Source organism: Hippoglossus stenolepis, chromosome 18 (assembly GCF_022539355.2).
Source record: "Hippoglossus stenolepis isolate QCI-W04-F060 chromosome 18, HSTE1.2, whole genome shotgun sequence".
NCBI classification, from domain to species: Eukaryota; Metazoa; Chordata; class Actinopteri; order Pleuronectiformes; family Pleuronectidae; genus Hippoglossus; species Hippoglossus stenolepis.
The window spans coordinates 6,501,405-6,528,505 of NC_061500.1; the positions used below are offsets into that span (position 1 = coordinate 6,501,405).

General features: G+C 41.5%; 1 protein-coding gene across 3 annotated transcripts in view; it reads right to left on the reverse strand.

Annotated features, from left to right (window-relative positions):
* Positions 1 to 3,571: 3,571 nt before the first annotated feature.
* Positions 3,572 to 27,101, reverse strand: part of LOC118125466 (splicing factor SWAP) — a 43,204-nt gene continuing 19,674 nt past the window's right edge. For all 3 annotated transcript variants that reach the window (XM_035184056.2, XM_035184057.2, XM_047344372.1), the window contains 8 exons: positions 26,158 to 26,261; positions 25,636 to 25,765; positions 22,198 to 22,394; positions 15,494 to 15,906; positions 13,640 to 13,774; positions 13,091 to 13,231; positions 10,037 to 10,109; positions 3,572 to 4,300 (listed from right to left, as the gene is read on the reverse strand). In XM_035184056.2, coding sequence (XP_035039947.1) covers positions 4,235 to 4,300; positions 10,037 to 10,109; positions 13,091 to 13,231; positions 13,640 to 13,774; positions 15,494 to 15,906; positions 22,198 to 22,394; positions 25,636 to 25,765; positions 26,158 to 26,261 — 1,259 coding nt within the window. In that variant the 3' untranslated portion in view covers positions 3,572 to 4,234. The remainder of the gene's footprint in view (positions 4,301 to 10,036; positions 10,110 to 13,090; positions 13,232 to 13,639; positions 13,775 to 15,493; positions 15,907 to 22,197; positions 22,395 to 25,635; positions 25,766 to 26,157; positions 26,262 to 27,101) is intronic.

Genomic DNA, 27,101 nt, shown 5'->3' on the forward strand with positions numbered 1-27,101 from the left:
TCAAGGACTCGCAACTTAACTTGAGATGCTTCAGTCGACATCTTGGCCTCCTCTCACTTCACATGGAGCCTCTCCGAAAATCCTCCGAAGCAGCTCGGGCAGTTATCTAACAGGCCAGAGTGGAATCAATAAAGAATCTCTCAGCTCTGCCCTGAAGAACCCGCGCACAAAAGCAAAAGTGCTGTCAGATGTAAGACTGTTGTCGGCGCGCACCAGTGTAGCTGCACCTCGCTCTGACCTTTTCTCAGAGAGATGTTGGGCTCCCGCGCTCTCAAGTGAAGAAACAGAGGAATGAAAGTACAGCGAGGACTCTAATGTTACCAGCAGAAAGAAAATGTCACTATTGTAAAGTGGGAACCTCAGAGTGTGTGTCTGTATGTGTGTGGTGATGTCGGCTGACAAATGCCAAACTATCAGCTTTACCTCTTTATTTTTCTCTTTTCAATCTTTTTTATTTTTTCTCAGAACTTGAGGTTAACCCTTCACTATACAAAACATGTTCTTCATACATCTTACCGGCTATTTGAATAATTTTAAAATGTTTTTACTCTTTTGTCATCTGTACCGTTTTGATTCTCATATTTCGACCCTAATATTGTGTAATTTGTTTCCTTTTGCCTTCAATTCTTAATTTTTAACTTGTAAAGTGACTTGTAACTGTGTTTTGAAAGGTTCTGTATAAAGTCTATTATTATTAATTTAATTTAAACCCTTGAATTTTAATTCTTGACTTAAAAAAAACATTTTCTGAATTGACCTTTAGTTTAAGGAGGCGATGTTATGTCATTTTAAAACATCAGTTACATAACTGGATAAATACTCAAGTGAGAATTGTTGTAAGCGATCATTTAAGATCATTTTTGATTAAATACAATAAAACATGATACTAGTGTGAGTGTTGTTATATTTCAGTTTTTCTCTCAATGAAGCTTTGAGTTGAATCAACACGTCTCAGACATGTTTTCTCATGTGAATCATATTCCTCTGCTGCTCGTGTTGTCGTGTCCTTTGCTGCTGTTGCCAGAGGACACAAAGTACTTTGACCCCTGGAGACGAATTTAACAGAAACCAATCCGAGCCTAATTTTTTCCCCCTGTCTGCTCTCGCTCTCTTTGGACGACGCAGCATGAATACAGGCGGAAATCTGTGCAGGAATCGATGTCTGAGTGCTTTAATGGGGCCGACATTCAAAAGTTACAACATGTGAAGTGCCTGAAAACATCTTGTGATGGTTTGACTTGTGATAAATATCAGTTTATGTTTGTGGTGGCTGATAATTCATGTTTTTTCCAAACGTGGGCCTTATTGTCCCACATTTTTGAGTCTCAACACTTTTACCGACTAAGTCAAAATGGCTGCAATGTTATTCCATGAGGAATTTTTCCACCAGAGTGTAGCTCTGACTGCAGTTCAAGAGAAACTTAATCGAGCCCGAACTGCACCCAACATACAGTAAATTCTCATATTTCCATGTTTTTGCTATTCACAGATTCAAATAGCTTTTCCCTCAGGAGGTGGTGGAGACCAAACCAGAGCAAGTTACCGAGGTAGACATGTTTTTAACAGTAACCTCTCTCTGAAATGTAATCGTGAGGTGAGTTGTTGCAAGACGACAAAGGTGTAAATATGAGTGCGAGCAGGAAAGAACTGTCCAGGACGGATTGGGTTGGACATTAAACAGATACAGAAAACTGTTTTCTAAAAGATTCACGTTCCCCAGCTCACCTTTGCAGACAGAGATGTGCTGAAGTTGTGCTACAAATGAATAAAAAACCCTCCTGAACCTCGTGGGCCGTCGTGTTTGCAGGGGCCACGTTGACCGGGACGACCGCTGCCACTCAAACGGAGTAAATCCTACACAAAGCACTTTTTATCCTGAGAGGAGAAACCTGCTGCAGGCGGAATGGAGCTAATGTTATTAGCTCAAGTTATTTTGTTGACCTGGCTCCATCGATGCTGACAAACAGCCCGTGGGGGTTTCACTGCAGGAGTTTCGTGTTTCCTGGTTTTCGCAAACTCACTTAATGTTGGGCAAAACAGATATAATCATATAAATGTTTTATTCGAACATTTCTGCCCTAATGTTGTGATCTCTACACGGCTTTTAATTCTTTACTATTAATTTTCCCTTAATTTTTAACCTGTAAAGCACCTTATGTCTGTTTTTTTGGTGCTAGCTATAAAAATAAAGTTGATTATTATCTTAATTCAATGATTGTGTTATGAGGGATGTTAACATTTAAGTTTTGCATTGACCTTTAATTCGTGGCAACAGTTTTATATTATTATAAAATATCTGTAAAATAATTGATAAATATTCTTGAACGACACAAACGAAGGTGGAGACATGTGAGCACTGACGGTTTGATACAGAAAGCCCAGGTTTTTGTTTGCTGCCGTATAAATGCGTATATAGAATAATAATTTCCAAACCTCAATATATTCAAGAAATATAATGTATAAATAATGAATAACATCAGTTGTAAACAGTGTGTGTGTCAGCTGTTGACGTTTGTCAGGAGGGAAGAGATATTCAGCGTTCTCGTGGCCCGAGGCTCGGAGCACTTCTTTATTTTGTCGGTGTCTAATCTTGTCGAGTTTCCCTGACGGTGGAGGAGGCAGGATTTACTACAGCTGCAGAGGAGGAGGTGCGAACGAGGCCTCCAGGTCAGCAGAGCAGCAGGAGACGCTCTAATGGTTTCGTTAACGGTGGAGAGCAAAGAGCTACAGTGGAATATCTTACAGTGAAGAGAAGAGAGGAGACTGTTGAGCTCCGTGTGACCCGCTCGCTGCAGGAGTCTGATGGGTGGAGTCAGGTTACCATGGAGATTAGTGTCTGATGGCTGGCTGCAGTGTAGGTGTACGTTAGTGGAAGGGAAATGGGTCGAACCAAAACGAATACATTTTCCACAAAGATGGTTTCTGTCATTTTAGGTGATGCTGATTCCACAGATGTTTGTTCAAGTGCAAGTTTTCCCAGTAAGTTTGGTTTGAGTTATTTGATGCTTTAAAGACAGGGTGAATTGTCATGATTGACAGCTGAGACTGACTTGTGATTGGTCGAGAGCACAGACGGGACTTTGTTACCGAGGCTCCATCCCCCGAAAAACACATTTCACCTCCTTTAGTGTCTTTCATCGGTTGCCTGTTTATTTCTAATTGATTTTGGCACTTTATTGATTCCTTCAAGGCTCTGTATGGCTTTAAAAGTGTTATCTTTCTGAACATTTAATCTTTTATGAGCTTGTTCTCTGCCTGAGGTCATCGAGCAGGAATCTACTGACAAGTTCTGTTCCCCCGGTTTGACTGTGCAGCGTCGCAGGCACCAGCTCAGGCAGCATCAGTGGACACCTGCAGGATATCAGGCGATCAAATGTTATATTTGTCAGGTTTATCGGCTGGGACACTCAACTTGGCGCCGTCAATGGAGGTGAAGGTTTGGGGCCAGTAAACATCATTTCTTCTATCTTATCAGTGAAGGACAGTGAGGAGAAGGAGTGTGGGGGTGAGATTTGAACATTACGACGCAGAGGAGTCCATCAAGGTGAAGAAGAAAACAAGGAGACGGAGCCACGGGTAAATCACGTTTGAAACTTTATTTACCGTTCGCATTAGAAAGTAGCTCTGCAATAAATTCATTACAGTACAAACCGGGAACAAAAATAGAAGGCCACGTACTAGACAGTTTGAGGGGCAGAATAAAAATTTAAAACAGCTTCTCGGAGTGAGACGGGTGAGGTGCTGGAGAGAGACGACAGCTGGGGGAGGAAAATAAGAGGGGAGACAGCAACGGAGAATAGCAGATGAGGGTGGATGGAAATGAAATGATCAAAACAACGCAGCCCTTCATAGAAGGAGAGAGTACAGACCTCCAGCAGCTTTAGCTAATGCTGCAAAGAATGGCTGTCAGCACGTGGGAGGAAGGCACCGCGTCTTCAAACGGGATGCAAAATAACATCAGTATTATTTAAGCCTCCCCTCAAAGCGCTGTCGACGTGATCTCCCAGCTGTTGAACCAGATGTTTCACCTGGACGAGCTCCTTCGCTGCACTCGCGCGACGCCGCATGAGACACAGCCAAACCCGAATCTGTCGGTGCTCAAATCAAGATTAAATTATGAATCCAGGAACACGGGCGGAAACAGATCCAGATCACGTTAGTCTCCCAAGAAGCCGGAGAACGCCGCTCGCTGATTGGCCGAGGTTGCCGTGACGAATTAGAAGCCGTGTCCTCTTTAGGAGTTGGGGGCTTGGAAGGTCTTGGAGGTGGCCAGCATGGCTCTCACTTTGGCCATCAGATCCTGAAAACAGAGGAGAAACAAGTTGTAGGAATGTGTGACACTAAATGAACCTCAAGTAGAATATAAGCGCTCTGGGTTTGGAGCATCACGGGTGTGAGGAACGTGGGTGTTAAGAACCGATAACACTGGCATGTTGTCGAGCGCCTGAGGGTAAAACACCACCACCGGCTGGGGAAGGAGAGCGGCTGCCAACCTGATGAGGCCCTGAGGGGTGTTTACATCAGGCCGTGTGTTGTTGGCTCTAAATCCTGCAGAAGCTGGTGATGGTTCTCTGAGTCCTGGTTCAACTCAAAATCATCTATTTATTCTTCTCAAAAAAAGCAACAAGCCACGAAAAAGTCCAGTGGAAATTATCGAGGGAAAACCTTCGATCTTATTGTTATTTATTGAAATAACAAATGAAATGAAAGTGATGTGGTTCACTCTCTCTTATTATTCCAAGTGTATTGCTGCTGCGCAATTAATAAAGATGTCCCTTATGATTAAGTCTAATTACTCCCTGTCGTGTCAAAGATCTGTTGGTAAAGCTGCTTCAACTCCCCAATGTGCACTTCACTATTCAGCTGCTAGCTCTTTGTTTCAGCTGTTGTGTCGACTCCTGAAGGAGCTTCACATCAACCGGGGAGGATCTGATCTAATCTGTGTTAGTAAATTCGCAAAGTTACGCAAAAACTACTGAAGAGATTGAAAGTTTTTGGAAGAAACTAACATGGCGAGATGGAGCATTAGCCTTGGCTGAGGTCTGCGCTCTCCAAACAACCCTCTACAAAACCAATCTCATCCTGACTTGGTGGAGGGATGGGGCCTGGGAATAACCCATTATATTGATTTGTGTTTTCCTTGATACTTTTATTATAACCGAAGATATTTTATTTGCAAAAAGTCGACTGTCGCATATTTTCAGACCATTTAAAATGATTTGTTCCACCAGTGTTTCCTTTGTAGTTGACATATTTCAGACCACTTCCTTTCCACTAACAGAACCAACGAGTAGGATTGCATGACATTGGTGTAAGTTTGTGCTCTGTCATTCAAATTAAAGCTGTTTTTAAATGTATTAAGTGCAGATTAAGGTTTTCACTTTCCTCTCCCTCCCTCTGGAGGTACAAATGTCGATTTCTTGCTGACCAGGGGGCGATCGCTTACACTGCTGAATGGGAAGAATTAATTTGCCTCCCAAGAGTGATTCAAACACGCGTGGACAAATATTCACCCTTGAGCTTCACTGACAAATGAGACAAATTAACAGCTGTAATCACAGAGGGAAGGGGGCTGTCACATCAAATCACTCAGAGGCGGTTTCCCTCTCAAACCATTGTTATTACTGAAAACACACACACACTGTGACAAACAATACTCCAGATTATCATCAACTCAGTGGACAGAAGCTCAAAGAACAGCTGAATTCTTGTTAGCGCCAAGTGGCAAATGAAAGAGTTACATTACAGCTGTCTCATACACAGGGAAGCCAGAGATGGTTACATCATGAATCTGAAAGAGGGTGAGGCTCATTTACAGAGTTCAAAAACACAAAGGATGTAAAACTAAATATTCTTTATATCATTCAACCATCTGTAAAACATTAAATAAAGTTTAGATTTGAAGAGTAAACTACTTACTCTGCACCAATCAGATACAGAGTAATTAAATCAGATGTGGTGCATTTCACTCCTAAAGGTCCTGTAATTGAAATGTTTACTTATTATCACCACCAAGGTTTCCATTGGTTTGTTTCTTAGCAGAATTACCCCAAAAACTCTTTACCCCAAACTTGGAAGCAGGGCACATGAGCCAGGAAAGAACTGATTACATTTTGGACGAAGAGATGGATCCAGGATTTGTTTTTCACTCGATTCTAACATTGAAAGCATTTTTTTGGACGTTATTTACAGATATCCCAGGAAATAATGCATGGAACTTGATAAGAGAAGAATCATGCATATTTACGGGGCTGCCATCTATACATTTGTGCAATTTGGTGCCGATCCAAATATAAATCTGTCTCCAGCAGATTTAAATAAGGTTTCATTGGGGAGTAGGGTTTTCCAGCCATTATATGGTGAAAAACAAGGCTCCGAAGCTTAAGCCACCAACAATGCTTCGCTGAGATAATGTGAATTAATTTGGTTTGTCTTTTCATCAACGTACCATTCTCCCACAATGGAGATTAAGATTTCATTATCTGCATTGTTGCGTTAGCTATCAGGTTTGATTAAATTTAAATCGGACTGCTGGGCCCTAGCGGAGGAGGAACGCGCTCCACCGAGTGCTGCTCTACTTATTTGAAATGACCAACTCTGTCACAGACATGAACAAACTGAGTGCTGGATATGAAAAGCCCGTGACAACAGGAAGTCCACCTGCGTCTTCTCTGCAGCTTTACTCACTGGCAGCTTTTGGGTTTTCAAATTGAGCAGCGGTGTCACTTAGAAGATGACACGCTGGTAGTCATGCAATTTAAAAACTTGTGTAGCAACGTAGGAAACTTTAGATCCAGTAAAAAAAAAGGAAGGGCTTATCATGGAGAACCAGGCACCAGTGATGGCCTGAGAAGGAAATGCAATTAACCTCATGAGTAATTTGTGCAGCTTCTACCCCCACTTCCTCCAACTCTTACTGATACTTAAATTGTCTTATCCCAGGCTAAAATTACAGGAGTTCCTAACCAGTTTGAAAGCAAACTGCATCGAACACACTGGGGAAGCAATTTCACACATTCGCTGCTAGTTGCAAACATCCCCACACTCGACATCACAGGATTACACTTCACTATACTGTTAGGAATGTCCCGAGTGAGCTATGCAACACCTGGAGCCTTCTCTCCGTCTACAACTCACACACATATCGCACTCTCGCTTCGGATAAGTTCTCCTCAAATGTTCTCTTTCTAGCCCCGTTACAGGTCTAACAGCTCCTCTCAAAGAGCACTAGGTATGCACCAAACAGAGCACACCACATCAAACACACTGCGGAGAAGGAGAGGAGACAGAAAACAGAGGAACAAAGACAAACATTAGGAAAATAAGAGACGGGATGAGGCAAATGGCGACCGAGCACCCTCAGGAAAGAAGAGACCATTAGGCAGATGAGGATGTGCTGAATTATTCAAGATGTGTTTGTAAAACATCACAGATGGGGTTTAAGAAGTTAGTGGTTGTGAAGCTGTGCGAATGTTGCGACGGCGGGCGAACACAGTGTTTTTCGGGGGGGGGGCTGCTTTTGTTGGTTTGTAGGGATGAAGGCGGGAGAAGAGAAGAGCTTTGAGATTGTTTGTTTGTGAGCGATAATGAGAAAGAGAAAGAAATCAAGATGTTTTTGGTTTGAGAGAAGCGTCGGGAGGGAAACTCACCGGGACTCAGTCACTCTCACACACACACAAACACACACACAAACAAACACACAAAGGGCCAGACGAGAAACTATGATCCAGATCCTGTGTTTCAGCTCGTGTTGCCTCTGCATTCACACTCTGTCGACCTCCATTAGCTTCTTGGATTCGCTGCAGCCTCTCCACATTCGGCGTCTTGGTGTTTTTTTGTACTTCTAAATGCTCCTACGCTACATGTTTATAAAATATTTACTTGCAGAATATTACTGAAGTCACATTTGCTGTGTACACCGACACATTGGGCTCTACACCCGCATGCAGTTGCAGACCGGTTGCATGAGAATCGATAGCAGCTAAAAAATATTGCATCACTCCACGCGATGCCATGATGGTGGAAATGAAGAGCTCAGATATTTCGGAATAATTGATCAAATACACTAATGGAAAATGTAAAGTCGAGACGGCTGCGGGAAATGCCTTTCTACTTCCAACTGATTAAAGGCGTTAAAAAAATCAAGGTAATTGATTTTGAAAATTAAGCGGAATGTTTTCTCCGTGTTTCCACAGCAGTTTAAAATACATTTTAAAAAAAAGAGTTTGTGATTGTTATCTGCTGGAGCATTGACTTGCAGCTCAGATTAGTATTGACATCTTTTAGTGACACAAACACCAACAAAGAAAAATAAAGACAAGCAGTTGTTAAGACTCTAATGATCCAGTGTTTTCTCTCTCTCCCTTAAATCCATTCGGTGTTTTAGCTTTTTCTAGTCGCTCTGCAGCTTCTCCTCACAGAGCGTGTGCGTGCGCATGCATGTGATTGTGGCGCATTTGTGAAAGCAGTGATGAATTGGACATCGCGGATGTAACCGGGGAGAACGTGCACCGCGGGTCAGACTTCATTGGTGAGGTGTGTGCGAGGTTACAGTGAGACTAATGAGTGTGTAACATTTATTCAGACACATTATTCCAGCCATTGTGAGCCAAATGGGGAACACGGTCTTCAACATAGCACTTAGCTTCATTTAAACTGTCACATTCGTACAAACCAGTCATTACATTACAATACACTATAAAGGCCAAAAGTATGTGGACAGGCTTGAATGCTTGTGTACTTTTGGTCTGGAGCGGTTTCTCAACGTTTGGGTCTGATATCTTAGTTTCTATTAAAGGGGAATATTTTTATTTTATATTTCGTGTTTCTCAACCTGGGCCCCATGTTTGTGAATGTGGCTGAGTAAAGTAATTACAAAAACTGGAATCGGCTCAATGGATCGTCTCCACCAGCTGCGACACAGCAGCTGTGGCTTCAATGTAATCTTAAGGGGCAACTGCGTTTACTGTGTTTACTTAAAGAGATTTTTTCCACCAAGAAAGGCTCAAATTGTTATTCTGGGTCTTTGCTGAGATTCAAGCAACACTACACCAGGTTAGAAATACTGGAATAACCTTTTTAAAGGAATTCGTAAAGCTTAAACATTCAGATACTGGAATAATTTCTAGTTTCTAGTCTTGTTAAATCAGGTACAATCCCCCTCAACCCAGACCCTTGGATGTTGCCCAGATAACAACCACGGTTATGAGCGAATAAACACTCCATTGTTCCATTTCTTTAAATCTTGATGCAACGTTTCTCTCACACGTCCAGAACACAGAACCTTCTTCCTTAATTAATTTCTTGCTCCTGCCCACACACACACGAACAATAAGAAGAGTAGACGTTCTCATGGGGTTTGCAGTGTTTGCAGTATTTTTGTTTCTGTGTGAAAACAAAGCGAAACCAAATAAAAACCTGTTTACAAACTCATCAAACAAACTATAGGCGTGAAAACACTTTTCAGCTTAAGTGTCCTTCCAACTTTATGGCAACAGTTAGTGAAGGGCCCTTTCCTGTTTCAACATGGCCTCAACCCCCTTGAACACCTTTAGATTTAATTTCGGGAACACCGACTGTGAGCGAGACCTCATCGCCCACCTTCATCAGCAGCCGACCTCGCTCACGCTCTCGTGGCTGAACGGGAGCAAATCCCCGTGGACGGGCTCCGAAAGCAAAAAGAAACGGAGCCGGTTGCTGCTGTACAGTGATGCTCACGGTTTTGGAACGAGATGTTGAAGAAACACATGCGACTGTAATTTTTTTATTGTAAAGTTGGAGATCTGAAGATATGGCAGATGGTTCTAAGAAACTATAAGGTCTGAGTGTATTATACAAATCTATATGGCATGATGAAGAATTTCTTGATTGGATAAAAATGTATTAAATGCTACTTTAAACAGGTATTTAAACAGATATTTTTTGTGTGTCCTTCCCATTTGCATGCTGGAAACGGAACACCACTCTTTGCTTTTACTGGCTCGGCTGTTAAATTTGACAGCAGACGCATCTGGGATAAAAAGAGAAAAGAAAGTACCTGAGTTATTTTGGACTGAACAGAGGATACTATGGATGAGGACACCGTCTTGTCTTTCTCCTGAGAACCATCCCTGTGAGGAGGAGACAAAAAGAAAAAGGGAGAGGAGGCAGAAAGCCAATCATGAAAACAGAAGAGGACATACAGTATTCATGATGTCTTCTGAAAAGTTCAAAGCTGGACAGGCATGGGGAGCGGAGGAGGGAAGAGAGAAAGGAGCGAGAGGTAAGAGAGAAACCGGACCCGTGAAAACTCAAAATATACAAACGAAAACCCCCAACTATCACGTCAACACTGTCAGACGCAGCCGAGCGTGTAATCATGTAGACAAACTGCGGAAAGTGCCAAAATTGCTGGCCTCAAATTCAACTTCATGATTCTGTCTAAAGCTTTTAATCTCACCAGCATCTAACATTTCATTATTTATCAAAAGGACCTTTAAAATAGACAAACGCGTGTGCATCAAGTTGATTGAACACAACAGGTGAAAGGAAACTGCAGAACAGGCAGCTGCGGATGCTGCAGAGTTTTCAGGCATCACTCCTACACAGGAAAATATCTTTGTGCGTCTCCGTCAGTCAATTTTGTGTAAAAATAAAATATGGGATTATTATATTATGCTCCTGTGGCTCCATTCTTTGCAGAAAGTCAACAGCAAAACCTGAAACTGCCACAAACCAGCTCACATCCATTCACACAGTTTATTTTTGCGCCGCCTACGCAGGTGATGCAGAACTTGTGTTAACACAGTAAACGCACAAAAATAAATCTCCAGGAATGGTTCCGCTTATCTGGCACCTGAGGGAAAAGATAATTCAATACATACAAGTAACAGAAAAGCAAAAGAACCCCACTGGAATTATCGGATTGCTGTTGTATGCAGACGGCAAACGTCAAGTTTCAGGATGTAAAGTCACAATCTCCCCTAATGCTCCTGAGTCATGGCGATGAGTAATGACCATGAAGTTGGCCTTTGACCTTTTGGATATTAAACGTCATCACCTCATGATTTTTATCCTATTAGACAATTGTGTGAAATGTGTAGCTCGTGTATATATTACTGAACTAAGGCCAAAAATGTGTTTTGCAGAGTCACAGTGACCTTTGACCACAAAACCCTCGAGTCCCAGTGGACGATGAAATCTGCTCCGGGTGTCCCTGCAGTCATGAGCACTGCTCCGTGTGGGATTTGCATGTTCTTAACGTGACTGTGTCGGTTTCCTCTGGGCTTCTCAAAGACATGCACTTACAAGAGGTGGTGATTTTACCTGGTGGCTCTAAATTGCTTGTAGCTGTGAATGTGAGTGCGAACGGTTGTTTGTCTTTATGTGTCAGCACCTGTGACATCTGCTCGGGTTGCACCGGCCTCTCGCCCAGTGTCAGCTGGGATTGCCTCCAGACTCTCAGAGGAATAAGAAGAACGGCAAATTGGCATGTGGGAAATAATGGGACAGACGTGAAGTCAGTGACCTTGAACTCTGACCACCGAAATCTATTCAGTTTTACTTTGACTGCAAGTTCAGCTTTTACCTTCTGAGACTCACGATAATGAGGGAGGAAGAATCGACAAGTTAAAAAAGTAAATGGCTTTGGACATGACGGTGCAGACGGAAAATAAAAGTTCCTTTTCCTAAGAAAATGCTTTTACATTATAAAAAAAAGCAGAAAGCGAAAAAATGTAATTACAGCTCATCTCCTTCAGTAAACCACCTTCATGTTTGTCGACATGACAGTGATTTCTTTGTGGATTCATACAAATGGAAAGTTGTGTTTTTTATTCATAATGGTTCTGGTGTAACAAATGGTCCGCTCTACTTATGAATCCATTTGTACAATGGATGTATGTTTTATCAGGGGATCGAACGGGAGAGGAGGGCGAGGAATGAATAAACCATGACTTCATTCTTTGTGTCCACGTGACTCTGCATTGTGCCCTGCACCATTCAAACATTGATGCATTAATCTTTATTTCCTTTTTGGATATATTTGAAACAGCAAACCAACAACGCCCAGACATCAGAGGAGATTATGTCGGTCGTTACGAATGCCTTAGTGCTTTAAGACCTTGAAGCTGAAAGACGTTGGCTCCAGGCCAATCTATCACTGGCTCTTTAAAATAAGTATCTTCCATCCTTACTGGATTTAGAATTCCTCCGACGCCGGTGACAGGACCCAAGCTTTGTTTTACCCACGTTCATATTCACAAAAATGGAATTACAGTTGTTTTCTGCACATCTTGTGGATGATGCGGCAGTTTATATTGATGGCACACATTACAAATGGATAAAAATTATACTGCCTCTCTGGCTGGATTAAATTTTATAAAAGGAGAAACCTTTTAAAGGGGTCTTAAGATGATGCTATATACTAAATCGCAAGCTACAGGACTGTGGCTGAGACGGTTTGTTTGTACTTGGCTGAGATCTGAATGAGGTTAGATTTAGTTCATACTGTTCTTATTTTCAAACAGTATGTTCTCCTTTAAGGCTTAATGTCTTCGGTGAATGTTACCTTGGGTAACGTGTTTGGCTGAGGTTACTGGAGTGTAAATTTCCCCAAATCCAATAAAGAGCAGGACAGAGCTGCTTTGTTTCCTGACACTCTGATGTAGTAGCACCAAGCAGCTCTTGTAAAAGCAGACACAAACCCCCCCCAAAACACTCTAAACCGGTCTTAACACTTCTGATCTAAAACCTCCCCTTAAACACTTCAAATGCTTGGAATTATCGCTAATACAGCTTCATGAGCAAGTGGAAAACGTGGAGGAATCCAAAGAGCGATTGTTCTTTGTTTAGAGCGAAAGTTTGTTTTTCACAAACCGTAAAAGAAAGGATATTAATTGGAGTCAGTCTGGCTTCTGTTTTCGAAAAGATCAACTTGGAAATACCAGATCCAAGAGTTTGGGGGATTTTGACACTGTGCCTTGTGCAGTGGAATATATTCGTCATATCCTGCCTCCTCCATGCTCTACACAGACACGTCTCACCCAGACAATCACCTTCTACATACTTCATATGTGAAAGGCAAACACCAGAAAATATATAACGGGGTTACCTGGAGTGGGTCAGGCTGGAGGCGGGGCTAGCTGATGGGGATAAAACTCTGCCGGGTGAGGAACACGGAGAGAGAGAGGAACCCAAAGCCTGCATCTGTCCCGAGGACGACAAGAAGCGCTTCTTCTTTTCAGAAGGGGACCTGAGAGATAAAAAAAAGCGAGACAGGAGTAAGCAGGAGTTGAAATATTTCATATTCAGACAGCGACACTACGCAATACACAGTGTATCAAGGGGACATGTTCTGAAGGCAGCAAAGCTCTGATTGGATTTAAATTCATCCAAGTGGAAGCTGTCCGTCGCAGCTTCCTTCAGAGGTCATTTGGGTTTAAGTATCTTGTCATATGTTGTAAAGCCGAAGCAAATACACATAGTATCAGCAGTTTTCCACTAGTTTAGTGAAAGAAAAAATCTAACATTAAAGACTGTGACAAATACCAAAGCCCCTCTTTGCCTTGACAGGTGTAGAAAAAACACACTTGGTGCTGTAGGCGACGACCCGTGACTCCCCCTCTGATCACAGGCTGGTGACACCTGCTGTTAGCTTTACCTGGATTTCGAATGCCCCCTGGGTACGCCGGAGCTGCTGCTGCTGGGATGATAGCGTTCCCGCTCCTTCTCCTCACGTCTCCTCTCTGATGAGCTGCCCTTCTTTTCTTTTCTCCCTGGGGAGTGTGAACGGGACCTGGCCAGACGAGAACAGACAGAGGAGGTGTGAGACGGGAGGGAAGCCATTCAATTACAAGGGGGCAAACCTCGGAAGATGCATTTGAAATGAAAAAGAAGAGAAGATGATGGAAAGAGAATGAGAAGAGAACAGAGATGGTATGGAAGAGAAACCAAAGAGCCAATGAGGATTAAAGGAAAGTGTGAATAAGTTCAATTGGACTGTCTAAGTACCTCAATGTGGCACAGTTCACATTAAGGCAGTTATAAGAGCACATTTAGTTTGTATAAAATAAAAGTGAGTATATAAGAAAGTCCAAGTACTAAGCAACTAGGCCATACGTCCGTGAATTACTTTGTATTATAACTATATCACACAGGCTCTTAATATGTAAATAGTGTTTTTCTAAATGAACCTGAAAAGAAAACAGTATTAAATATTAATGGTTATGTAAGAGATTAATGCACTTCTCAGATTTCCTTCCAGAAAGGGCACAGCTAAATTAATTTCTCCCACTGGCTCATGTGCAGAGCATGCATGCAATTTAAAAAACGTGAAAAAGTGGGTTAGCTAAGGAAATTCTATTTATTTTATAGAAACCAACCCAGCAAAAGACAAACAAGCGAAGGAAAATCAGTCAGCGCTGTGGAGGCAAAACAAAGCTGTCTGGTCGATATTGTTCAATTCCACCTGACAGGTAAATGGCAAAAATAAAGCACTTCCTGCTTAATAACTGTCTCTCGACCCTTTTAAATTATTTCTTTAAATGTTCTTTCTCATATATTCTTTTCTTCCTCTTTAGGCTGTGTATTCCTTCTGTGCATTAGAAAGAAAGCATAGCAGCAAAAATAGAAACAAGCGCAAGGTCAGAAGGATACATTTATTTCCATTAATATTTTTTTTCCCTATGATTGAAGTGCGTTATGCACTAAATGTTCAGCTGAAGTGGAATTTCAAACAGAGGGTGATTCATAATCATGTTCTCAGCCTGTCACATTACACGTCTCAAACCTTTAACAGCAGCAATCACAGACAGGCTTCTTTAAGTAGGACATTAATATTTCTTTTATTTTCTGTGGAAATTGAAAGCCTTGGATTCACATACAGAAAGAAGCAGAATTTTATCTTTCAGCACAACCATGGATATGTGAAGTGAGTGAGTCTTTAGGAGGAAAATTTGATTCAGTTCGGTTTACTTGCAACACTGGCTGTTATATTTACATGTTGCATTAATTGATGATTAGTTTACAAACTACTATTGTGAGAAAATTGTGATATTATTTCTCTGAATATTTATGCAAAACAAAAAGAATATTAACTTGTGTAACTATTTTCCCTCCTCATTTTATTGAGATCCTCCTCTACAGTTCATCCTTTTACTTTCCAACAGAAGGAAATTTCTCTGGAGAAATAAATGAATAAACACAATAGAGGAGTAATCCTCCTCCTCATCGTACTCCCTCCAGCCTGCTGTGTCTTTAGCGACCAGCAGCAGAGACCAGTAAAGATCTAAACTGAGCAGCTGCACCTCATCTCTTAAACAAAATCTGAAAAAAAGTTCAGATGTAATTAATATCCAACCTAACTTTTTCGAGATGGACGTAAATAAATATGGTATTGTGAATGTATTGTCATGTAGGACCAAAAATATGTGAAACAAAAACCTGAGAGAGATTCTCAGCTCTTCCACTGACAGTTGTGAATGCGTGAGAAAGGGGAGTGTGCATGATGTCTTACCGGGACCGGCGGCCTTTCCTGTAGGCAGTGGGGAGGGCGTGTCGGTTCTTTGACCTCGACCTTGACCTCCGCTTGTGTTTTTTCTTCTTTTTCTCTTTGTCCCTGCCTTTGTTCCTGTCTCGATCTCTATTCCTATCTCGATCCCTTTCCCGCTCTCTGTCCCGATCCCTTTCCCTCTCTCTGTCCCTTTCCCTATCTCTGTGACTGTCCCTATCTCTGTGACTGTCCCTGTCTCTATCTCTATCTCTATCTCGGTCTGATCCTCTATGGGAGGATGAGGAGGTCGGCGCCTCCCTGCTGCGATGGGATCCATGGATCTCCGTGGGAGGCTTTTGATCCTGAAGATACGCAGGTGGTGTGGAGGAAAGATGAGGCAGCGCAAGGTCAGACAGAACAGAAAGGGCTTCTTGCATCTAGAGACAATGGGAGAATGAAGAGGACACAACAAAGAAACATCAGTGATGGCATCGTTTTTACAGACACATATGGATGCTGGATCTTCTCTGCTTTAATTGGTTCAAAGATAAAAAGAACATAAATAATGCATTGATTGAATTAAACAGTCAGTGTCGCCCTGTTTTGCCATTAGGGACATTGCACACTTTCCCAAATGCTTATTATCTCTGTGCATCTGTGGACAATCAATATGGGGGCCTGACCACTTAAGGAGACGCAGGTGATGCACAAGGTTGAGTGAATAAAGAGATGTGTTCATGCAAAATCCCCCGGGCCCCTTGTTACAGAATAATACAGAATAATCCAACTAACCTGGTGTAGAAAAAGTTAAATAACACAAAATTTCCTTGATATGGTTCAAAGAATAACTGACATGTGATTTCCGGTGACACATTCACTCCTAAACCTCGGCAAATATAAATAATTGTCACACATATTTCCATACTTTGATTAATAATTTAAGAGAACGAAATATAAAAGTTATCTGTGCACGATGTATTTTCGATACGGAGTAGAAAAGAGGTAAAGGTGGTGGAAAAAAATGTACATCAGGAGAACTTCTTTTTAAGACGATATTAAAAGTGCTAAAAGAGGGATGGGATCATAAGTGGACGGCTCAGGGAGAGTCAAAGTCCCTTGCTCTCATGGGAAATTATTACTCATATTCTTTCCTTACTCAGCTGATTAAAAGATGGTGCGGGTTATACAACACAGTGCAGCCATCTGGCTACACACTGAGTTACAACTGTCAGTGGCAAAGTGCCTCTAATTACCCCAGTGTGGGTCTGTCGGCTCGTATTAGATTGTTCTGCTGCTGGATTCACACTGGAAAGATGGGGCCCGCTCCATCAGCAGATTAAACATGATGCTAAATCTTTCAAGGTCACATGTCATCTTCTAGGATTAGGCCTTAGCTCGCTCCTGGGGCCCCCCCATGATACAAAGTATAGGGAGGCATTCATGGTGCTGTAAGGGAGACGGATAATTAATGGCCTAATTTAAAAGCCAAATTTGACATGAATGGCACGTCTGACAAAGAGATGAGTGATGCACATGGAAGCCATGAAGGGAGCGTGTGGTTGTGTGTCATCGTCTAGCTCAATCAAAAATGTAACTCTCCTAGCTTAACAAGTGAGCGGTTAAGAGGTTAAGAGGCAGAGCCTGGAAAGGAAGGAGAAAGAAATGCTCACGACGGAAGACAAAACAACAGGTATCTAAAAACAGGCAGGGAAATAGAGAAAGGGACGAATATTTATTACACCATTCTGTTTGCACCCTATCTGCTGTCTGGGCTGAGGCTGAGATAATGAAATGATAGGGAGCAAGGTTTGGTTTAAAATTAGGACTGACACATGGAAAGCTTATCCCAACACCGGGCCAAGAAAATGGGCGCCCCGTCACACACCTGCTGTGGCGAGATACGGAAGTTTGGACAGTAACAATAAAAAGTTCCCGGGGTAAGAGGGGAGGGGGAGGAGGGGGAGGAGGGGAGGAAGCAGAAACATCAAGAGTCTTAAAGCTGAAAATACAAACATTTGTGTATTGTTGAGGGGGTGGGGCCAGAGCTACTCTTTGGACAGACATGATGTTATATGAATGTGATTCAATTTTACAGTTTGGTCTCATGCACTTTTTATGTAAGTCACAACACCCGTCAAACTGGGTTGGACCCAATGACTGTATATTAAGATGGACAGCATAATAGCCCCCCTGCTGGCTGGCAGCAGTATAGGCCATTAACCCCACCCCTTTCAATGTTAAGGAAAAAAATCAACGTTCATGTCACATACAGGGTATCTGTTATTTTATGGCAGGAATGTTCATTTATTATTTTTTCTTATATGATATGAAATAATTGTGAAATGTCATGATTGAACAGAACTGCTTTTAAAGTATAATATATATTTCTAGTCATTTGCTTTCTCTGTTTTTTAACCTATGTCCACATAAATGAAATGGGTTATTATTGTTATTCTTACGATTGCAGCACCTGCATCTGGAATATCTCGGCTTCATTTTCAAGTAGTGGGAGTAAATGGAAAAGCGTCGTCCATATTTATATACAGTAACATTTCCATAACACTTTTACAAGTCTGAAGTGAATTCCTCAGATTAACATGTAGAGTTCAGGCAGAAGGTTAAAACTGATTAAATTTATAGAGACTAAACACATATTTTTGGCCTAAGTAAAACACAGCAATAAATCATCATCACTTAATGACCATCTCCTACGCTCATAGAAATAAAACCAGTCTGATGAGTCTCTGCAAATGAGCTATTTTACAGTGATAAGGAACTTTTTCTCAATAGCAAAGTAAAACTACTCACACACTCCTCTATTCTACTTTATTTTCTACCAAAACCAAGGCCATGGAAGACGAATCAGGAAAAAACTTTGCCTACAGAATGTGAGTTAATAGGAATAAATGAGTCCTTACTTCTTTTCATTCTACGTCTATGACAGATATTATGAAGTGGTTTAGGCAGCAGAAATCTATAATAAATGAGGAAACTGATGAGTAAATTTATTAGAAAAGTCACTGAGAAATAGGCGAGCTGGTCATTAATAATGGCTTCAACTGCAATATAATTTTTAGAATCCATCATTGATGGCAGCCTGTGAAAGAACTGAGAACATTCTTTCATGCTCATCCATCCGTCCATTATCTATCTATACCGCTTATCTTTTGAGGGTCGCGAGGGGCTGGAACCAATCCCAGCTGACACGAGGCGAGAGGCTGGGGTTTTTTCATGCTCCGTCACATCATTACTTTCCAGTTAACAGCACTTCTCAGCAGTGACACTACCACCTTCTCTGTTCTGTCATGTCTGAATGAACAGGTGAGAAATATTTATGTTGAAGTTACCATGTCTGACTGACACAAGATCATCACTCTAACAGATAAATCCAGCGAAGTCCATGTCGGAATTTTAAAGGAATTTAAGGATGCATCCATGCTAATACATGGCTAACATACACATGCAAACACAATCACATACATACACAGTGACAACAGGAAGAAGATTATCTGCTTTGCAGTAGGTTGCTTAGTTGCAAAAAAGATTGCAAACGAAAAAACACCGATTACCAAAAGAAAGAGCAAGGGTTTCTTTTCTTGGACCGACGACAATAAGAACCAATTAGGAAGCAAATGCGGATTCCTGCATTATTGTTTCCAAAAGTCTCAGTTTCTGTCTGTCCACACTTAAAGCAGCCCTGGAGTTAACCAAATAAAATGGAGCCAGCAGCTTTTTAGGCAATAAAAATCACCTAAATCATGTGGACAGCAGACGTGAATTTAGGGTTAAGGTTAGGACAGTGGTAAACTTTAAAACTGAAGTGAAGTAGTTTGGATGAAGCCTAAAATTGGGCCAAATGGACAATCTGAAGCAAACGCAAGCAGTTTACAACCCCTGCAATGCACAAGTCTTGCAGCATCATCACTATATCATGATGGTGTAAAAAAAATGAAAGTTACACTTGCTCCTATGTCGTTGTCGCATAAACAGCATGATGCGCTGTATGGGATATATGGAGCTCTTGCATCAACAGATCCAAGTCAGCTCATTTTGCCAACCCCACAAAGACCTGGCATCAGCATTCACACGTCTCATCAAACATCCCTTTAGCTGCACCACTAATTTTCTGGCCTTCCAAAATACGGCAGTAACTTCCAGCGTGCTGCTGCCAGAACTTTCACTGCAACTTCAAGTTTTAATCACCTTGAATCGATTCGGACCTCCCTTCACTCCAAATCCAGGTAACATCTGTTCTTCAAAGTGTTTCTTCTAATGAATGAATCATTACGCAGGCTTGCACGGTCGTGTTTATCTGACTTCAACATTGATTCTGAACCCCTTCATGCTGTCTGATAGTAGAATGCTCATTACCTTGCTATTCCTACAATCAAGGAATAAAACAAATTAAAAACAGCCATTTTCCCCACTGAGCTCCCCTCATCTTAACCTCACCTCTGGAAACTTTTTAAGTAAAACTCAAAAACCGAAATCTAATAGTCATATGCAAGATTCTGGCTCGTTTATGCTACATTTACCTACCAAAAGAGATACGTCTGTTTATAAATACATTTCTAACTAACTAATTTTCCCCCTGAAAGACTTACTGAACACCAATCAGATTCACAATGTCAACTTGAAATACGTTTAACCACAGCACCCGTATATTCATCAGTAGACCAATGATCTGAATGTTGGTAGTTCCGTCACAGCCACCACAGAAGTCACCGAACATCTGGGAAAGAGTGACACAACTGGTGCAACAGTGAAGGGAGCGGGCCCAGTGCCACCTGGCCTAACAGGCAACAAGCCAGTTCACCAAGCATCCGTCAGGCTCACATGAGGAGATGACAATCAACATCCATCAAATTTATAGGCAATCTACACATCAAATGACCATCACCGAGGCCTATTTGCACTATAAAGTATTGTTACCAATCCTGATTATGTTTAATATGACGGACAAAGGCTTTTAAAATTTGCATTATGGCAGTTTGGCATTATGCATTATAAATTTTAAGATGGTGACACCCTGAATTATCTCAAAGACCGAAACAGAGAACAGAGGAGCTGGTGAATAAGTGGGTGACATGGTGGTTAGTTTTCCATCTCCTCGGTGTGCGCTCTGGGCATTTTACAGAATAATAATATTTGCCGAAGTGGTCTTGGTGCACGGCATTGTTTTATTATAATTAAATGCAATAAACAATTTAGAATCATATTAAAATGTTCCATAGTGAAAACAACGAGTTTCTGTCCCTGGTGCCAGTTTGTGTACATGTATGTGAAGTCGATGAATAGAATAGCTCAGACAGATTCATTTTTCAAAACAGGTTTTTGAGTTTTCTTTACAGCTTGATGTTAAGAAAACTCGTAACGTGCAAGCATGTGCATGGACAGACTTTATATGAAATAATAAAAATTGCACTATGGGAAAAAGAAAAATTATACCAACATCGAAATTAGCTTTTTAAATATTCAGCACGAGTCAGAACTCCATCTCAGGGTCAGACTCTCTTGTTTACAACACTACGGGTCAAGGAAAAGATGCAGCGTTTAATAATCACAGCCAGCAGCTAAAGAGCGATCAATTTCCTCATCATAACAATCTGCCCTCTAATGACTAACTGGCATCGCTGTCATACCACGGGAGTAAAGCTGCCTGTAAATGAAAAGCAGTCAGAACTGACCTTTCCACTGAGATAAGCACAGACTCAGCTCGGCAGTAACAGCTCAATAAAAATATGTGACGTGCTTTACCGGATGGATGTACAGTGTTTACCAGGATTCACACAGTGTCGTGCAGAGCCAATAAAAACCATCACAGGATTGGAAAACATAGAATGACATCTGGCGTCAGCACGTTAAAATCCTACTCAGACATATGAGTCGAGGCCGTTTCAGTGAAGAGATACTGAACCAACTGTAGAAAATTAGATTTTTCTCTTATTGAGCCTCGTGAAAAAACTAAGAGGACAAAAACAGAATCCAGGGCCAACAAAAAATGTTAAATGGTAAATAGACCGTATCTTTATCTTGCTTTTGGAGTCTTATCTACCACTCACAGCACTTTACATTACAGTTCACATTCACAGACACATTCACACAGTGCTTTCTATCACTCATACATCAAACATCCACAGGGGCGTTTGGGGTTCAGAGTCTTGACCGAGGACACTTCCGACACGCTGAGTTGGGAATTGGACCATTGGCCTTCTGATTAGTGGATGCCCCGCTCCACCTCCTGAGCCACGGCCCCCCCCCAACAATGTGCCACTGACCTCAGGCCTGAGTGTGGACATGTCTATCCAGGTCTATCCAGTGGGTCAAATTTAGAGGAATCTTATTGCAGAAACTGAATAAAATACTCAGTTATGTTGTGTACGTATAAGTAAAATCCTCTGAAACTGAGAATTGCAGTGTTTTCGTTACTTTAGATTAAACCCTTCACGTCTACATAAGGAGTGGGTCCTCTTCAATGGAGCCCGCCATGTTGTACCACCACATTTCTACAGTAGCTCAGAAGTAACAAACTAAGAAATAAGCCATTGGTTTAATAAATGCAAACACAAGAGATTTGTGATGCTGGAGATCCTTGACTGTATTGTCTCATACTCAAGAGCACATTCACTACAACTTGAACTCTTTACTAGTACAAATGGAAATACTTACAGTGTTAAGTCAATATTTTAGATACAACAATTACAAACACCGACCCAGCAGTAACCTACCTCAAGCTGTGTTGATGAGTCGAGCTCGGCTCTCTTGGCCTCGGGCTCTCCAGAATAGGGGCCGCGGAGGGTCTGTAGGAAGAGCGCTGCCTTCCTCTTCCTCTCCGCCTGTAGCTGTTTCTCTTTGGACTCCTTAGACGCCTGGGCCAGCTTCTCTCTGGCTGCAGCTGCTAGACGATCCTCCAGTTTCTGCTTGGCTAAGGACAAAAAAAAAAGAAAAAGATGAGTGTAAAAAGCAGGAGAGCGATGGTTGGATGAAGATGAAAAAAAAAATGGTAATGGCACTTTTTTTAGCTTTTGCTGCAGCTAGATATACTTTACTTCTTCTAAATGGTTATCAAGGAGGAAAACATGATTGAAAAGAAAGACAACGACGAGGGAAAGAGAAGTTGCGTTCTGCTTTTTAAAAGAAAGCACAGAAAGAGAGTTTAAGGAGACGGAGGCTCAAAGACAGAAAATTGAATGTGGGGGGAAAAAATATAATTGAGACAAACAGGACAAAAAGAGAAAGACAAGAAGAACATGATAATAAGAGTAATTTGCACTTGATCCATCACATCTAAATAAGGTAATGACTGGCATTTTCTGGAGTTTCCCCGCTGTCGAGTTCCTGCGCTAAATGATGAGGCTTGCAGTCTCTGGTGATACATAATTTCATGGAATACAGACAAAGCAAAGTAGGAGGAAACCTGGGTAGAGAAGAGGAGACAGACATCTTCGTGACAATGGGGGTGGAAAATATGCACAGTTTTTCTGAGAGATGAGAAAAGGATATGAAGCGACGGGGATGGGTGGGGGGGTGGGGGGGTAGAGAGGTTAGGGGAGCACAGGAACAAAATGGGGCGCAGAGAACAAGAGGACGAGAGGGACAGAGGAGACAGGACAGTGACGTACAAAGCAAGTGCTCGTGGAAAACAAGTTGTTTTAAGTTACACAACCGCTGGGGCTACTCTTATCTCGTCAGGGTTAAAAATAGGCTGGATGCCAGAGCAAATCATATTTGAGTGTAGAGTGAACAACAGTCAAGTGGAGCAGAATCCCTCTGCACCCTAGACAGTGACACAATACACAGTCCTGGCCAGTCTGAGTCACACTACTGTATACACAGGCTCATTTGGCGTAACTCATCATGCAGCAAAATCCTGATGTACTTTTTTGTCCAGTGGGTTTATACAGGAAGCAATTTAATGTATATACATTTACATTCGATTTGAAAAGAGCTGAAAGGTTCCTATTTCTTCTCATATGTGAGAATTGGCTGATTTTGTCCTTTAGTATATTTTTTTGCATGGTAACAGCTTAAGACTTTAACGATTAAGCCGCTGTGGAAAAGTAACAGAGATAAAGAAAATAATTATTAGTTGCAGCCTAATATATGGACTTATACAGCAAACACAAAAATATTAAAGTTTTAGTATTCCCTTCAATGAATTTAATACGCTTTAGGTGTTAAATATAGTGTATTTAACATCATCTCCACATTTATTGAAAGTAAAATTACCGCCCTGTCCGCGTTCTTAAGATGACGCATTCATGAATCACGTTGACCTTGACCTTTAACCACCAAGGTCTAATCAGGTCATATTTGAGTCCAAGGGAACGTTTGTACCAAATTTGAAAGAATACCCTGCAGGTGTTTCTGGGATATTGCGTTCACAGGGTCACAGCGAACATGACCTTTGACCACAAAAATCGACTCTGATCATCCCTGAATTAAACTGAACGTTTGAACCAAATATGAAGAAACCCCCTCAAGGTATCGTGTTCATAAAAATGAAACCGACGGATGGAGGGACAACAAACACATAATGCCTCTGGCCCCTGGTCTTCGTTGACGTAGAGGCATAAAACCAAAGTCTTGTATCACTTCTATTCAACATGCACAGCCACTAGGAAATGTTTGCAGCCTAAACTATTCATGTACTTATCACTGGGAGCCGTATTTAGCGTGTGCCGCAGTTTTCCAGCCCATCAGTAGAGATTAGTGTTCTGCAGTCTGCCACTGATTCTCCTGCTATCTGATCAAGTTTGGCCTGCTGACTGACAACCACTTTACCACACAGCACATCGGTCAGCTATTTATTGGGCTTCTCCAGCCTCTTTCTTGGGCCATCTTTCAGGTCAGTGAGACACCATTATACTCGAACACGGGTCCACTGAACCTAAATAGGACCTGTCAGATCCCTTGTTGCTGTAAAGTAGCATATTCGTCTTTGACCATCCGTCTGTCTGTCCTTCCTTTCAGGATCTATTTTAGAGCGGTCGATAAGGGAGAATAAAACACCTTTGTTCCGTCCTTCCAGACCTTATAAAATCCTAAAATCAGTGTCCAAAAAGCCTGCAGTGTCTTTAGGGGTTTTGTGTGAACAATTGACTGACGGACTGGTACCTCAATCATGTGTCTGACAAGCAACCTCATTCTATTCCATCAGAGTACAGTCTGGTACGTAATGGTAGGAATTATCTCAAGCATAAGACGAGAGAAGGACATTTAGTAGCAAAAGCTCTGGCAGGATTTTGTACCTTGGATATGTTCCCCTTGCAAATCCAAAGCACAAAATTTTTTTTTATTAATTGCTATAAAAAATATCAGACATCTGAAAATGAGATTTTATGGCATAAAAATGGTTCTTGTGTTTCTTCCAAAACAGTCAAAGACCTAAATGGTTTCATGGAAATTCAGTAAATTGAATTCACCATCCTGCCAGACAGCTACTCTAAGGTTAAAGATCATTTTAGTTGTATAAAGCAAAATTGCTTACACTCATCCCACATAATGATTGCTAATATGGAAAAGCAAACCACTTAGTTTTTAAATGGTATTTAAAAACAGAGGATGATGACTCTGTCCAGCTTTTTAAATCTAAAAGGTGAGCAGCAGCATATTTTGGAGGGGATGAAAGTCTAACAAGATGCAATAAATAATATTTAAGTATAGTAGCTTCCAGTTACCAATAAAAATGGTTATTGATTTTCAAATTGATTGTCAATGAAATAAGAATGTATGAAAACTTAAAATATCATTTTTCCACCTCTTTTGCAGGAGCTTTCGTAATCCATACAAGTATAGTACAAGTAGTAAATAAACCTATTGCAGCATATTGTTTTTGACATGAATTACTTTAGCACACACTGAATTGACCCAGCATGCAGTATTCTTTATCAACGGCTGAACAAAAGAGAGAGAGACAACTAAGGAGAGAATACATCTCCATTAGGTCTTTGGAGAGATATATGACGGTAGTTTACTGTACTACACTGCATGTATCTTACCGCGGGGAAGCCTGGTGAAAAGAAATGCATAATTCAGACTCAGTGGATTTATTCATCTCCTCTCCTCCTCTTTTGTTTTTCCTCCAGTTTTCCAACCCCCCCCTCGGACAGAGGGACAGAAAAAGGCTCCGTCAAAACTGGAGTTAATGTTTCTGAACTTGTTACCTTGTTTTGCTTCCAACTCTTCCAAACTGAGCGGGGGTTTCTTCTCCTCTGATGCACTGATTGGAGGAGGCTCCTTGACGGTCATCTCCGCTCCACCTATTATGGCCTCCAGTCCCGCATCATCCAGCAACTTCAATCAAATGTGTATGAAAATTGTTAACCTCAAAATGTGCCAAGATATATTTTCAAAAATGGTAAATGGACAGTATACAGCACTTTTCTAGTCTTAATCACTTATAGGATGCAAACCCCATTGATACACTTCTATACTGCGCTCCTTTATGCAATGCTTTTCCATCAGACATTATTCACACAGTGAAAGCACTATTGTCTAGTGTCTGGTCCAAGGACACTTCTGCATGTGGACTTGAGGATCAAACCACGACCTTCTGGTTAGTGGACGACTCCTTCAATGTCCTGATCCACAGCCGCCCACACGCATCGAGGATCAGGTTTCATACCCACCGCAAATTACCCCTAGCTCTACTGCACGTGCATTGAACAGACAAATCTGAACCTGACCTTGTCGTCGTCCGAGTCGTCGTCCAGTCGAACTCTGTTCTTCTCCAGCGGCAGCAAATCATTTTCCTTCGCCTTGATGGCGAAACAGATGGGGGCAAAGGAGGCTAGACAGACAGAGAGTAAAACTATGATTTATAAAGAACAAAAATGATTCAGAAGAGTGTATGTGCATGTAGACTACTGAATCCTGGTATTCTTTTAATTGACAAATTTATAGTAAAATAAAAATGAATGAGAACTACAGAGAAAAGAGCAGGTAAAGGAATAAAGGAAGGGCTGGAGGACAGAGATGGACAATGAGATAACACAACAAAGGAGTAATAGGAAGGAGAAACAATAAAAAAAAAGGAGCTGAGAATGTCAGAGTAAGTTATACACCGACGCACAGACAGGAAAACTAACAGGCTGGACAAGATGCCGAATGAAATAGAAACAGTCTAACAGAGAGGCAAACAGAGATCTAACCACAAAACTGATATGAAGCAGCAATGGTGTGTCACATTGATTTATTTTTTGTAATCACATGCATTACCATTGAGATGAAAGAGCCAACCGTGCGCCTCGTTCTCTAAAGAAATAACCTTAATATAGGACCTTGATTCTTATTGCGGAAGGCTATATGGTTTACTTGAGCGATACTCCAGCTAGTTATCAGTTTTCCCAGCCCTGCTCCGTGACCTGTCGCTTCCAAATAGCCCGTGTGAATGCACGCCTTCATTTGCATATATGTGCATGTTTATTGGTCCCTCCAGTGTTGTGGTGAGCAGACGCTTTCATCTCATGCATAGACTTTTCCAGCCTGATATCGCAAAATGAAATTGCTAGCATAAATACCAAAAGACTCACAGGCAGCTGTGCATAAGAATACGACACACACACACAAACACACTAGAGTAAATATGTGCATGCTAACTCCTATACACATATTTTCAATCTCATTTAAT